Here is a 15,000-nt window from a genome sequence, read left to right as displayed (position 1 = left end):
GAGTTTGTTTTACTTTAATGAATTGTATTTTTATGACAATACTTCAGTAACTGAATTAAGTAATAATTGAAATCATGATTTTAAATGTGATTAATTTCTCTAGACCTGCGACTACTGCTACTGCAACTACTACTATTACTACTACTGCTACTGCAACTACTACTATTACTACTACTGCTACTACTGCTACTGCAACTACTACTATTACTACTACTGCTACTGCAACTACTACTATTACTACTACTGCTACTACTGCTACTGCAACTACTACTATTACTACTACTGCTACTGCAACTACTACTATTACTACTACTGCTACTACTGCTACTGCAACTACTACTATTACTACTACTGCTACTGCAACTACTACTATTACTACTACTGCTACTACTGCTACTGCAACTACTACTATTACTACTACTGCTACTGCAACTACTACTATTACTACTACTGCTACTGCAACTACTACTATTACTACTACTGCTACTGCAACTACTACTATTACTACTACTGCTACTACTGCTACTGCAACTACTACTATTACTACTACTGCTACTACTGCTACTGCAACTACTACTATTACTACTACTGCTACTATTGCTACTGCAACTACTGCTATTACTACTGCTGCTACTGCTTCTACTACTTCTGCTACTACTTCTACTACTTCTGCTACTACCATTACTGCTACTACAACTACTACTTCTACTACTACTACTGCTACTACTGCTACTGCAACTACTACTATTACTACTACTGCTACTATTGCTACTGCAACTACTGCTATTACTACTACTGCTACTACTTCTACTACTTCTGCTACTACTAATACTACTACCATTACTGCTACTACAACTACTACTTCTACTACTTCTACTACTACTACTACTACTACTAATACTTCTACCACTGCTGCTACTACTATTACCATTGCTACTACTACTACTACTACTGCTACTTCTGTTACCACTACTTCTACTACTGCTGCTGCTGCTACTACTACAATTACTGCAACTACAACTACTACTACTACTACTACTATTACTACTACTACTGCTGCTGCTTCTACTTCTTCTACTACTACTACTACTACTTCTACTACTAATACTTCTACCACTGCTACTACTACTACTACTACTGCTACTTCTGTTACCACTACTTCTACTACTGCTGCTGCTGCTACTACTACAATTACTGCAACTACAACAACTACTACTACTACTACTATTACTACTACTACTGCTGCTGCTTCTACTTCTTCTACTACTACTACTACTACTTCTACTACTTCTACTACTAATACTTCTACCACTGCTGCTGCTACTACTACTACTGCTACTACTACTACTACTACTACTGCTGCTTCTACTACTACTACTACTACTACTACTTCAGCTACAACTACTACTACTTTTTCTTCTACTACTACTTCTGCTACTAAGTATTTTTTCATCGTTCTGTTCAGTTAAATATAAATGAAACAGATTTCTTAGATTCTGTGTCCGTGTTTGTGTCAGAGTTGTACTTTTAAAGGTCACGTCGCGTTTTCTCTCTCTGACTCGTCCTTCGCTCCGCAGCTTTCCAACTTTGACCTTAACAGCGACTACTTTAAACCCGATTTAAGCTGCTTCACTCCTCGGCGTGTCTCAGTGCGTCTGCGGCAGGAGTCCACGCGCCCCCTGCTGGCCTCAGATCAACAAATTTGACTTATTTCCTTTTTAATTAAGGCCTATCATCCTTTAGTCGACGATGTAACTTTTCGGTTCGGCGTCCGTCACCTGCTCGTTTCTATGGAGACGTCATTGCTCTGCCTGGAATGTTCCACAGTGTGACATTAAACAGCTCTACTTTATTACATTTATTCAGTTACAGGTGGTTTTAGAGCGCAAAAATACCGAGAAAAACGGACATTCTGGCTGTGGGCGGGGTCGCCTCTCCACAGATCTGACCTGGAACTTGGTCCGGTTTGGTCTCCGTGAAGATAGAAAGGTTTAATGCCGCACTGTGGAACATTCCGGAAATCGCTAAATAAATTTGTGAGCAGCATTGAACATTAATGATGATATTTTATTGTTGACTGAGTGATTGTGTCTCTGAACAAGTATTACAAGTATTAGTATTACTGTATTCTCTCTGTACGCTCCTGATGTGGTTCAGTTTCTTTTGGACTAAATGACACGACTCTGTGGATTATGTGAGTTCTTTTTGTGACAGAAGAGGTGCTGATGATGGTGAGTCTGTTCTGTGTGTATAGAGTATAGGACATAGTTCATGTTTTAGCTTTTCAGCGTCACACGAGTGCAGATTGTACGTGTGCAGGTTTAGCGCAGCTCTTTATTTTACAGTCATTTCACTCGTTTGGTCACTTTATTTATGTTGGTCAATTTATTTATGTCGTTACTGTTGTGGTGAAAGGCTGGAAAGTGTCTTTTGGACGCATGCGCACTCAACTTTATGTTGCAGTAACCGGGGTACTGCGTTTACATGCCACAAGTAACCCGGTTACTATCGGAATAAACCAGCTACAGTAACTCGGTTTCTAATAACCGGGACACTGCCATAACCGGGTTACTGCGTTTACATGCACCATCAAGAAACCAGGATACTCAAAAAACCCGATCATAACCGGGTTATTGATGTGCATGTATGCGCACTAGGGATGGCCATGATAGTCGTTGAATCGATAATTGATCATTAAGAATTTCATCGATTACGTAAATTTTAATCGACAAACCGAATGCAGGTTGCTGTTCATAGCGTGACCAAACGGGGGTCCGTACAAGTAGCTCTCTGCACTCAGAAGGAGCGAGACACAAACAGTCAGTTCGCCTGCAACGTACCGAAGTGCATATGTGTATTTAACGATGATTTGTAGAAGAAATTCCACACTTTCCGTTGCGTTGGGACAAGTGTGAGTCCATGTGCACAGTGGATAAAGCAGCACATATGTTTCTGTGTCCAGTGGAAAAAGTTTTTCCAGGTGAGAGTCGCTCAATGTGGATGACGAGGCCCCGCCCCCCTCCCCCCGTACGCTGTCCTGGTTTTGACAAACACAAATCTGGTCACACTGACCTGTATTCACCTGAGTCATGTCTTTTAATCCAACACAAGTTGAACCACATCAGCGACACAAGAGCTGGAGTTTTATCTTCACTTAGTTTATGTAAATTAGTGATGTGGTTTTAAGTTTTGTTTCTGTGAGATTTGAACAAAACTGAATTAAACACATTATAATGTCAAACAGCTGATGTGGATCTAGAGTCGTTATGTTTATATGTCGTAAAGTTGAATTTATTTATGCAGATTAGTGCAGATAGTCATAATAATAATGATCATTTTAATATAAAAACGTTAATGATTAATCGATAATTGATCGTTAATTCTCTCGACAATCGACTAAGAAAATTTCATCGAATGCCCGTCCCTAATACGCACTCAATGATACTCAGCCTTAATAATCGGTGTTTCCCACAGAAAATAGTTTGGACTAGTCTCTGTGCTCTTATACTTGTTCTGATTCAGCTCTAGATCCTTCTAAAGCTTCATTTCTGTCTTGTGAATGGGACTTTTTTTTGTATCGATACCTAAAGTTTTAGTACCGATCAGTGTCTGTTTTTCGATTCTTTTGACGGCTCTTTTTCAAACATGGTTGAGTACTGATTTTGTGTTTGTTTGTTTGTTTTTGTTTTGTTTGTCCAGATTTGGAGCGCGGAGGCATGTCGGAGTTCCAGGAGAAGCTTCGGCGGCAGCACGAGGAGTCGATGCACCGCGAGCTGGAGACGCTCTTAACCACCGCCGACCCCAAAGAACAGGAGGTCAGAGAGAGTCACGCGGGGTCAGGGAGGGGTCAGAGGTCAGGGAGGGGTCAAGGGGAAAGGCTAAGCAAATGTTGAGTGACGCGAGCGTGCGGCTTTGATCTACGATAACATCTTAGCTTCTGCTCTGAATGAGCCTGAAGTGTTAAAGTTTTGACTGAGCTCTCAAAAATACTGCGTTATTAATGAGTTAACACGAAACTATTTTAATGGCATTCATGTTTTTAACGGCCACTACTACTTCTACTACTAGTACTACTTCTACTACTACTTCTACTACTACTATTACTCCTACTACTACTATTACTCCTACTACTACTATTACTCCTACTACTACTATTACTTCTACTACTACTATTACTTCTACTACTACTATTACTTCTACTACTACTATTACTTCTACTACTACTATTTACTCTACTACTACTATTTCTTCTATACTTCTACTACTACTATTACTCCTACTACTACTATTACTTCTACTACTACTATTACTTACTACTACTACTACTACTACTACTACTACTACTACTTACTTCTACTACTACTATTTCTTCTACTACTTCTACTACTACTACTTACTACTACTACTACTACTACTTACTACTACTACTACTACTACTACTATTACTTCTACTACTACTATTTCTTCTACTACTTCTACTACTACTATTACTCCTACTACTACTACTACTTCTACTACTACTATTACTTCTACTACTACTATTACTTCTACTACTACTATACTACTACTACTACTACTACTTACTACTACTACTATTACTTCTACTACTACTACTATTACTACTTCTACTACTACTCTACTACTACTATTACTACTACTACTACTACTATACTACTACTATTACTACTACTACTTTACTTACTATACTACTACTACTATTACTTCTACTACTACTATTACTTCTACTACTACTATTTCTTCTACTACTTCTACTACTACTATTACTCCTACTACTACTATTACTTCTACTACTACTATTACTTCTACTACTACTATTTCTTCTACTACTTCTTCTACTTCTACTACTATTTCTTCTACTACTACTACTACTGTTACTTCTACTACTACTACTACTACTTCTACTTCTTCTTCTACTACTTTTACTACTACTACTACTACTACTACTACTACTACTACTACTACTACTACTACTACTACTATTACTCCTACTACTACTATTTCTTCTACTACTGCTACTACTGTTACTTCTACTACTACTTCTACTTCTTCTTCTACTACTTCTTCTACTACTTCTACTACTACTTCTACTACTACTACTACTACTACTACTACTACTACTACTACTACTACTACTACTACTACTACTACTACTACTACTACTACTACTACTACTACTACTACTTCTACTACTACAGCCACTAATGCTGCTACAACAACTACTTCTACTACTACTACTACTGCTACTATTGCTACTACCACTACTACTACCATTGCTGCTACTACTACTACTACTACTTATATTGCTACTACTACTACTACTACTTCTACTACCACTACTAAATATTTTTTAATCTTTCTGTTCAGTAAAATGAAACAGTTTCTGTAGATTCTGCTGTGAAATTGTAGATGTTTTGACAGAGCTCTCAAAAATATCGCTCTATTAATGACTTGACGCAAAACAATTTTTAACGGCATTCATTTTTTAAAAACGGCTACATTCCAGGTAGCGCGGTAACATCTCCACGGCGGACCGTCCCCCAGAAAAGTTGCGTAATGCGGCTTTTAAACCTCCTCACCTTAAATGTCCCTCCCGAGCGTACGTTCTAACGTCAGCGAGGGTCAAGGCCGAGGGCTAAACAAACAGGATGCAAAAACATCACTCCTTTTGGTACGATTCCAAAGGACACACCAGCAGTGTTGGGGAGTAACAGATTACATGTACCAGAGTAATCAGAGTACAAATGATGAGTAACTGTATTCAGTTACAGTTACTGTTTCAGTGAGTGGCAATTAGATTACAGTTACTTTGTTGAAATAAATGATTACATGGCGGGATTTTCCTGTTTTCATATTTTGGGCTAAAGCAGGACTAAACCAGGACTAAAGCAAACCAGGACTAAACCAGGACTAAACCAAACCAGGACTAAAACCAGGACTAAACCAAACCAGGACTAAAACCAGGACTAAACCAAACCAGGTCTAAACCAGGACTAAACCAAACCAGGACTAAAACCAGGACTAAACCAAACCAGGACTAAAACCAGGACTAAACCAAACCAGGTCTAAACCAGGACTAAACCAGGACTAAACTAAACTAGGACTAAACCAAGGACTAAACCAGGTCTAAAATAGGTCTAAACCAGGTTTAAACCAGGTCTAAACCAAGACTAAACCAGGTCTAAAATAGGTCTAAAATGAGTCTAAACCACCAGGTCTAAACCAGGATTTAACAGGAATAAATCCTGCTGTGTGGACTCTGTTTCCTCGTCTTTTATCAATAATATTTTTTATTTGATTCAGTAAAGTCTGGGCTTTTAATTTTCTTTTATCAGACAAAACATCTTATGTGAAAATGTCCTCGTCTTTGTTTCTCTACAGCAAATCAAGTAATCCAAAGTATTCAGATTACATTACTCACTTTAAGTAATTTAATGGATTATGTTACAAACTACATTTTGGTGTATGTAATCTGTAATCTGTAGGGGATTACATTTTAAAAGTCACCTTCCCAACACTGCACACCAGTGTATATATCTTTATGTTTCAAATTCAAAAAATGTAAAAAAAACAAAAAAACAGAATGTACTCATCTTAAATAACGTCCCAAAGTAAACCCTAGATACATATTACAACAAAAATGGACTCTTGTGAGCTTTAAGTCCTGTTTTAATGTTGTTCCCTCCTCAAAAAACAGACCTGGACTTGTGTTTTGTTTCATTCACATGTTTGAGTAACTTTTTATTATTAGTCTGTTTACATCTGCAAAGCTCAAAAAGCTCTGGTCCACCTTGTGATGTCATGAAGCGGTAATTTTCAAGTAAAAAAGCTTTCAGAAGTATTCGTGTGCATAGGATAGAAATCTGTGCATATTTGTCTGTAGTTGAGCGTAAAATAAATATTTGTAAACTCTGAAATTAGTCCGGTCGTACATAAAATGTGTTGCGTGTATTTTATTGTATTTATTGTATCAGAATATGAATTGAAAAGTTACGACGTCAAGAATTAAAAATCACCAAATGAAAATTTACGATTATTATTTTTTCTGTACGAATATGAATTCATAGACACGATTTGACTGTAAAAAAAATAAAAATAAAAAATCATTACTTCACTTCACTTAAGGCATTATATATTGAGCAGAAGAACCAGGACTAAACCAGGACTAAACCAGGATTAAACCAGGACTAAACCAGGACTAAACCAGGACTAGGACTAAACCAGGACTAGACCAGGACTCAACCAGGACTCAACCAGAACTCAACCAGGACTCAAACCGGACTGAACCAGGACCAAACCAGGATGTATTTTTGACAGTCGAGTCGCGTCTCTGAATTCGTATTCGTACTGAAGAAAGCGTAACCATAAATTTTAATTTCATGTTTATGTATATTTATTTTATGCTCACCTACAGCCCTGCTCCTTGATGAGTCCTTGTTCAGTTCTCGTTTATTCTTGGCTTAGTCCTGGTTCAGTCCTGGTTTATTCTTATTTTAGTAATGGTTGAGTCCTGGTTGAGTCCTGGTTGAGTCCTGGTTGAGTCCTGGTTTAGTCCTGGCTTATTCTTGCTTATTCCTGGTTTAGTCTTTGTTTAGTCCTGGTTTAGACCTGGTTGAGTCCTGGTTTAGTCTTGGTTTAATCCTGGTTCAATCCTGGTTGAGTCCTGGTTTAGTCCTGGTTGAGTCCTGGTTGAGTCCTGGTTTAGTCTTGGTTTAATCCTGGTTCAATCCTGGTTGAGTCCTGGTTTAGTCCTGGTTTAGTCCTGGTTTAGTCCTGGTTTAGTCCTGGTTTAGTCCTGGTTTAGTCCTGGTTTAGTCTTGGTTTAATCCTGGTTCAATCCTGGTTTAATCCTGGTTTAGTCCTGGTTTAGTCTGGTTTAATCCTGGTTTAATCCTGGTTTAATCCTGGTTTAGTCCTGGTTTAGTCTTGGTTTAATCCTGGTTTAGTCCTGGTTTAGTCCTGGTTTAATCCTGGTTTAGTCCTGGTTTAGTCCTGGTTTAGTCCTGGTTTAGTCCTGGTTTAGTCTTGGCTTTAGTTCCTTTTGTTCAGTCCTGGTTTAGTCCTGCTTGAGTCCTGCTTGAGTCCTGCTTGAGTCCTGGTTTAGACCTGTTTTAATCCTGGTTTAGTCCTGGTTTATTCTTGACTTATTCTTGGTTCAGTCCTGGTTCAGTCCTGGTTTATTCTTCTTTTAGTCTCGGTCTAGTCCTGCTTTATGTTGCTTCTAGCTCCTACCTAAACTACCTCTTCATGACATCACAAGGTGGAGCAGAGCGTTTTGATCTTTGGAGATGTAGACAGACTAAAAATAAACGTAAATGAAACGAAACACGACTTAAAGTTCACAAGAGTCCGTTTTGCGTAATACGGGACCTTTTAAAAATCACGGTCCACTTTCTGCTCTGGTTTAATATTTGCCGTCTGTTTTTTTTTTTTTGCTCTATCAGTGTTTGAGCAGTTACGTAACAGGTGAGTGAACTCCAGGAGACTAACACGGACCGACTCTTATCTGGATTTAAGTATTGCCAAACTCGAGCGATCCGTGTGTCGTTCGTTCATTCGTTCTTCAACATAAAACCAAAAATAAGAAAATGAAAAAAACAACTGTATTCTTCATTATTTGTCTCCAAAATTAAAATGAAAAAAAAACAAAAAACGATAATGATTTGTTTGTTTTTTTTTCAGTTTTTGATTTTGTGTTTAAATGAAAAATGGGGGGAAAAAAAGATAAGGACCGTTTCCCGTTTACGTGACTGTGATGCCGGACTGTTGCACCGCGTATGGACTGAACCAGGACCGATCCAGGTCGAGACCGGGACTGAGACCGGGACTGAGACCGGGACTGAGACCGGGACTGAGACCGGGACTGAGACCGGGACTGAGACCGGGACCAGACCGGGACCGAGACCGGGACTGAGCCCAGACCGGGACCGGGACCGAGACCGGGACTGAGACCGGGACTGAGACCGGGACCGAGACCGGGACTGGGACCGAGACCGGGACTGAGACCGGGACCGAGACCGGGACCGAGACCGGGACTGAGCCAGAGACCGGACGGGACCGAGACCGGGACCGAGACCGGGACCGAGACAGACTGAAACCGGCACCAGACCGGGACCAGACCAGGACTCAGACCGGAACCAGACCGAGACCAGAACGGGACCAGACCGGGACCGGGACTCAGACCAGAACTCAGACCGACTCAGACCGGGACTCAGACGGGACTCAGACCGGGACTCAGACCGGGACTCAGACCGGACTCAGACCAAGACCAGACCAGACCGGGACCAGAGTGGGACCAGAGTGGGACCAGAGTGGGACCAGAGTGGGACCAGAGTGGGACCAGACCGGGACCAGACCGGGACCGAGACCGGGACTCAGACTCAGACCGGGACTCAGACCGGGACTCAGACCGAGACCAGACCGAGACCAGAGCGGGACCAGAGCGGGACCGGGACCAGACCGGGACTCAGACCGGGACCAGACCGGGACCAGACCGGGACCAGACCGGGACCAGACCGGAGGCAAAGCTTGAAGCTGAGGCTCGGACCCTGCAGAAGCTCAGAGTCAAAGCTTGGAGTCCAGTCTGGTCCCGGTCTGGTCTCAGTCCCGGTTCAGTCCGGCATTGCAGTCACAGGAGTCACGTAAACGGGAAACGGCCGTTATCCGTTTTTTCCATTCTTCATTTAAACACAAAATCGAAAACTGAAAAAACAAATTGTTATCCGTTTTTTGGTTTTGGTTTTGGAGACAAATAATGAAGAAAATAGTTTTTTTTTTTTTTTCATTTTCTTACTTTTGGTTTTATATTGAAAAACGAATGAACGAATGACACACAGATTTAGAGCCATTTTGAAACCCTTTATCTTACAATCATATATATTCTCCTATTAGACAACTTGTTTCACATATATATTTTTAACAAACCAGTGTGGATTTGTACAACGATGCTTCTAATAAGTCAAGTTCATTTGGGCAAATAAAAAGAACAAGAAAAAATATCATTCTAAATACAGAATACAGAAACTCATCTAAAATTTGAACAGGTCCCTTCTGGATTCGTACTCAGCGGAATATTTGTGAAAATCGGTTTGAGGTCAGAAAACACGACCAGAATGAATACATAAGGCGCAGTGTCGATTTTTCTGAAAACTAAGTGATTTTAAGTGCGCTTTATAGTCTGGAAAATACGGTACTCATGTTTTAAACAATGAAAAAAACAGTAATCAGTAGGGGTGTGCAAAAATATCGAAATATCTATATATCGTATCGTTTAATGTGATGATACAGTATCGATATCGTGGGCTGCTGTATTGAGTATTTTTTTTTGGTATATTTTACTAAATAATTTTGTCACAGCTTCAGTTTTGCTTCTTGTTTAGAGGAAGGGAACTTATTTATGCGACACATTTGACATTTTCACTGTTTTGATGATTAAAATGTTTGTGTTTCATCAGAATTTTGCACAAGAAGAAGTGGTTTAACAAAGACTTTTAGTGTCACAGTCATGATTTAGCCATTATTTTTTGCTGAATCGTATCGAATTGAAAGTGCACTGTATCGAGATTTGTATCATATCGGCAGCTTCTTAATGATACCAGCCCTAGTAATCAGCGTTTCCCACAGAAAATTGGTTGGTCTTTGCTCTTATACTTAACTCAAGATCGTTCTAAAGTTTCAGGAAAGCTTCATTTCTGTCTTGTGAATGGGACTTTTTTTAGTATCGATACCTGCTCAAAAAAAAAAAAAAGTCTTAGTATCGATCTGTGTCTGTTTTTGAATATTTTGACGGCTCTTTTTCAAACACGATTCAATATTTAATCCCTTCTGGATTCACACTGAACATTTTTCAGCACATGTCGTCCAGATCTGAAGTGAACCGTTTCCACATTTGCTCAAAATCGTCTTTTTGAATATGACGGGTTTCCATCATCACTGAAGTCCACTCTAGGGCCGGGTATCATTAAAAAGTTGCCGATATGATACATACCTCGATACACAGACTGCGATGCAATGCGTTTTTCGATACTGTGTACTTTCGATTTAGTACGATTTGATATGATATATTTCAAAATAGAGTTCAGCTAGAGTTCAGTAAATAACAAAGACCAAATCATGTCTGTGATACTAAAAGTCTTTATTAAACCACTAAGTTTGTGCAAAAACAACTCATCAAAATCAGAGAAAACATCAAATGTGCTGCGTAAACAAGTAGCGGTCGATCGATATATCGTATCGTTTAATGTGATGATACAGTATCGATATCGTGGGCTGCTGTATTGAGTATTTTTTGGTATATTTTGCTAAATTATTTTGTTACAGCTGCAGTTTTGTTGCAAGTTTAGAAGAAGGAAACTCGTTTATGCGACACATTTGACATTTTCACTGTTTTGATGATTAAAATGTTTGTGTTTCATATGAACTTTGCACAAGAAGAAGTGGTTTAACAAAGACTTTTAGTGTCACAGACATAATTTAGACTTTATTTTTTATTGAACTGTATCAAATCAATTTGAAATATATCAAATTGAAAGTTCACTGTATCAAAGTATGTATCATATCGGCAACTTTTTTAATGATACCCAGCCCTATAAACAAGTTTCCTTTCTCCAAACAAGCAACACAATTGTAGCTCTTTCACTAAATAATTTTGTAAAATATACAAAAAAAATACTCTTTACGATATATTGATACATCAACCCCTGATATCGATATTCCAATATTTTTGCAATATATATTTTTTTCATTTAAGTTATTCTAAGTTTTGAGAAAAAAACAAACAAAAAACATTAATACCCAGAAACATTGTAATCTCAGGCTTCTTTTATATGGTGACAGTCTGAACAGAAGACGTGAAAGTGGTGTTGCGTCTTCACTTTTTATTCCACGTTTAGATGAGCGTTTTCAGGTGGAAATCTGCTGAATACGGTGACGCGAAAGTGTGTGGAATTTGATTGTGTATGTATGCCAGGCGGCTCGGTGGTGACGCTCGGTGGTGATGTACTGTATTTTCCGAGCTATTATTCGCTCTAGACCAGGGGTGTCGAACTCATTTTGGTCCGGGGGCCGTATCCAACCGACTTTGATCCCAAAGGGGCTGGATCAGAAAACTCATATATACCCCAAAAATAGCAATAAGTTCAAATATTTGTGCAGAGAAACACAAATCTATTACAGAAATCTTTTTTAATTGATGAACTCTTTCTTTTACACAATATTATAATATCATGAACAACCTGAAACTTTAAGAAAAATACAATTTCAACACAAAGTTTTAACATGAACTTGTTTGTAAATAGAAATAAGTTCATTTTTGTTGTAAAATCCTGCACTCGGCTCCACTTTTCTCATGTGTGACATTTTTCTGATGAGGGTGTCACGGTCAACAGTCAAAACGATCGTCCTTTAAGAGCGTTTGGAAAGAGACAAGTCTTCATTTGTGCTGCTCTGGTGGGAGGGGCCACGTACAGAGACGCTGGAGACGCTGCTGTGATAAACACCACAGAAAATTAACACGATTTTAATAGAAAATATAATTAAAATAGTTCTGTAGAAAATCAGCCGAGGGCCAGATTAAAGGTCTTGGAGGGCCGGATCTGGCCCCCGGGCCGTATGTTTGACACCTGTGCTCTAGATTATAACATGCATTATAAGACATCATTAAATGGTCTATTTTTGAACTTTTTTCACAAATAAACCGCGTGGGACTTTAAATGAAACCCAACAGTGTGATGGGTGAGTGGTTTTGTTTGTTTGTTCGTTCACGGTGACTCTGGGCTGTGTTCAGTTGTGGCGTGTAGGGAGTAGTGTCTGTCGCTGGATTGTCGGCGTGTTCGCAGTGACTCAGTTGTTCAGTCGTGTCTAGAAGCGGCACGTCGCGCTCGTCGCTTTTTCGGTTCGTTCCTCCCTTCCGTTCCTCGTCGGCGTGGAGTGATGAGTGTGTCTGTGGGTGTTTTTCGCCGTGCGGTCGCTGTTTCTTCCGTGTGTGTTTGCGGCTTTGTAGTTTACTGAAGTCGTGCTGGGACGCCCGAGTGGATTCTTGTATGGGGCGCTCTGGATTGTCGTTTTTTGACGGGGTTGGAGGCGTAAGAGCGCGTCCTATAGCCCGGAAAATACATTATGTGATGTAAACGTGTACCTGACCTGAGCAGATCTGACCAGAGTTTTGCGTCTTGGGCAGTGTGGACGGAAACACCACGGCAGAGTGTTTTCAACTTTTCCACTCTGGAGGCTGGTTTCAGATTTTTACGTTTTTAACCCCACACACTGTAAATTAGCCCTTCGGTCCAAATATCTTGAAGTATTTCTGTTCCAAGTTCCGTTTCCTTCCTTATTAGGCGACTCACTCCACACACACACAGGCCACGAGTCTAACCCACAACCTCTTAACTCAGTGTTGTTTTTCTTATTTGCAGATTTCCAGGAAGGACTTCGATGGCTTTAAGAAGTTGTTCCACCGGTTCCTTCAGGTCAAAGGTCCGGCGATCGACTGGGCCAAAATCAGCCGACCTCCAGAGGATTCGGTGAGGACGCCTTAAAGGGCCCAGTCGCGCAACTCTGATCTATGTTCTAATGTTGTTTTCTTCATGAGACAGTCGTGTTTTGTTTCATTCACACTAGGGATGCACTGAGACTTTCTTAATATACTTGTACTTGTTAAACATTTGTCGATACCACTACACAGCATCATTAGTCACGTTCAGGAGGCCAACTTCAGTGTTCAGGGGGAGACGAAGAGTCAGAAGACCCAGAAGAGTCATCTGGGTAAATAATTCTCATCATGTCGTCGTCAGCAGTTTGGAAGTGTTCTAGTGTTAGGGAGGACGACAAGAGGAAAGCAGATCGCAAATGATTTAGTGCCAAAGTGTGGAGAGGTGGAAGGGAAAACACCTCATTTAATACGAGCAATTTAACCAAACGTTTGAAGACTGAACTGAAGTTTTCAAAAAGCGAGAGGAAATGTCCAAAGACTCGGGCAGTAAAAATAACTGAGGCTGTGAAAACTCAGGTTAGGTCAATGGTTCATGACATCGAGTCAATAAGCTTCACGACTCATATTTGGAGAAGCAGCGTCCAGTGTTTCCCGCAGAAAATTAGTGTGAAAAAGTGAGGAGATTCTGTGCACGGAGAAGAAGTGAGGAGCTCGGGGTGAGATTCCACGCGACGACCGTAGTTTTGCGAAGATTCACGTGATTTTGGAGGGAGGTAGTCAAGGAGGGAGCCTTAACCATAAAGCGCTGCAGGAAACACTGGCCTCTGCCCGATGTCCCTTTTAAGTTTGATAGCGCAGTGGACAGATGAGGCTTTAACTCGTCCACATGAAGCATCACATTTTGTAATGATCAAAGAGTAAAAATAAAATCAGCATTTCCATTTATTTCACTGTATGTTCATGAGGGTGTTAAAGTATCGTTATCGGTATCGATACCGAGTATCGGCAAGTACAGAAATGATTATACTCGTAACGTTTTTCAAAAAGTGGTGTTGGTTCATCTCTAATTCACTCATGGGTCCGATCAAGTGGTAACGGAGGGAAACAGGGGCAGATTTTTGACATTCAAATGTCTCTTATTCAGAAACTAGAGGAACTATTGAAATAAGTAAAGTATCAGAATGTAGGAAAGAGTTACACTCCAACAGGGTCAAGTTAAACCTGTGAGATTCTTTCAAGTTTTTGACAAAAAATTTAAAAACTCATGTCGGTAACGGAGGGAATGAAATATGCAGCACTTTTTGGTCAATAAATCCAAACAGTGATAACTCTTGGTTCTCACTTCCATATCCTTAACAAACTGGTTTGAATATTTGCTTCATATAGTTTTCTACCATATGGTACAAGATTAGGTTGAAAAACCTCTGACTTTTTGACTCATGAGATTTTTTATTAAGAAAGGTCATGGTAACGGAGGGAAAAGTAACAGAGGGAAAATTGTACAAACAAGTAGAAGGTGCAGGATTTTACATCATTTGTCAACTTTTTTCTTC

At 39.9% G+C, this 15,000-nt stretch overlaps 1 protein-coding gene across 1 annotated transcript in view; it reads left to right on the top strand.

Moving 5' to 3' along the window:
• The window catches only part of LOC110170931 (UTP--glucose-1-phosphate uridylyltransferase-like), a 38,782-nt gene that overhangs the window by 4,786 nt on the left and 18,996 nt on the right, over positions 1-15,000 (top strand). Inside the window, exons 2-3 of the mRNA XM_055158518.1 lie at positions 3,700-3,815; positions 13,431-13,538. Of these exons, the coding sequence (XP_055014493.1) occupies positions 3,700-3,815; positions 13,431-13,538 (224 nt within the window). The remainder of the gene's footprint in view (positions 1-3,699; positions 3,816-13,430; positions 13,539-15,000) is intronic.

The sequence above is a fragment of the Boleophthalmus pectinirostris genome, unplaced genomic scaffold (genome assembly GCF_026225935.1).
Source record: "Boleophthalmus pectinirostris isolate CB_2022bp ecotype Guang Dong unplaced genomic scaffold, ASM2622593v1 HiC_scaffold_22, whole genome shotgun sequence".
Lineage (NCBI taxonomy): Eukaryota > Metazoa > Chordata > Actinopteri > Gobiiformes > Gobiidae > Boleophthalmus > Boleophthalmus pectinirostris.
The sequence above is the reverse complement of the archived record's forward strand: the minus strand, read 5'-3'. Positions and strand labels throughout refer to the sequence as shown.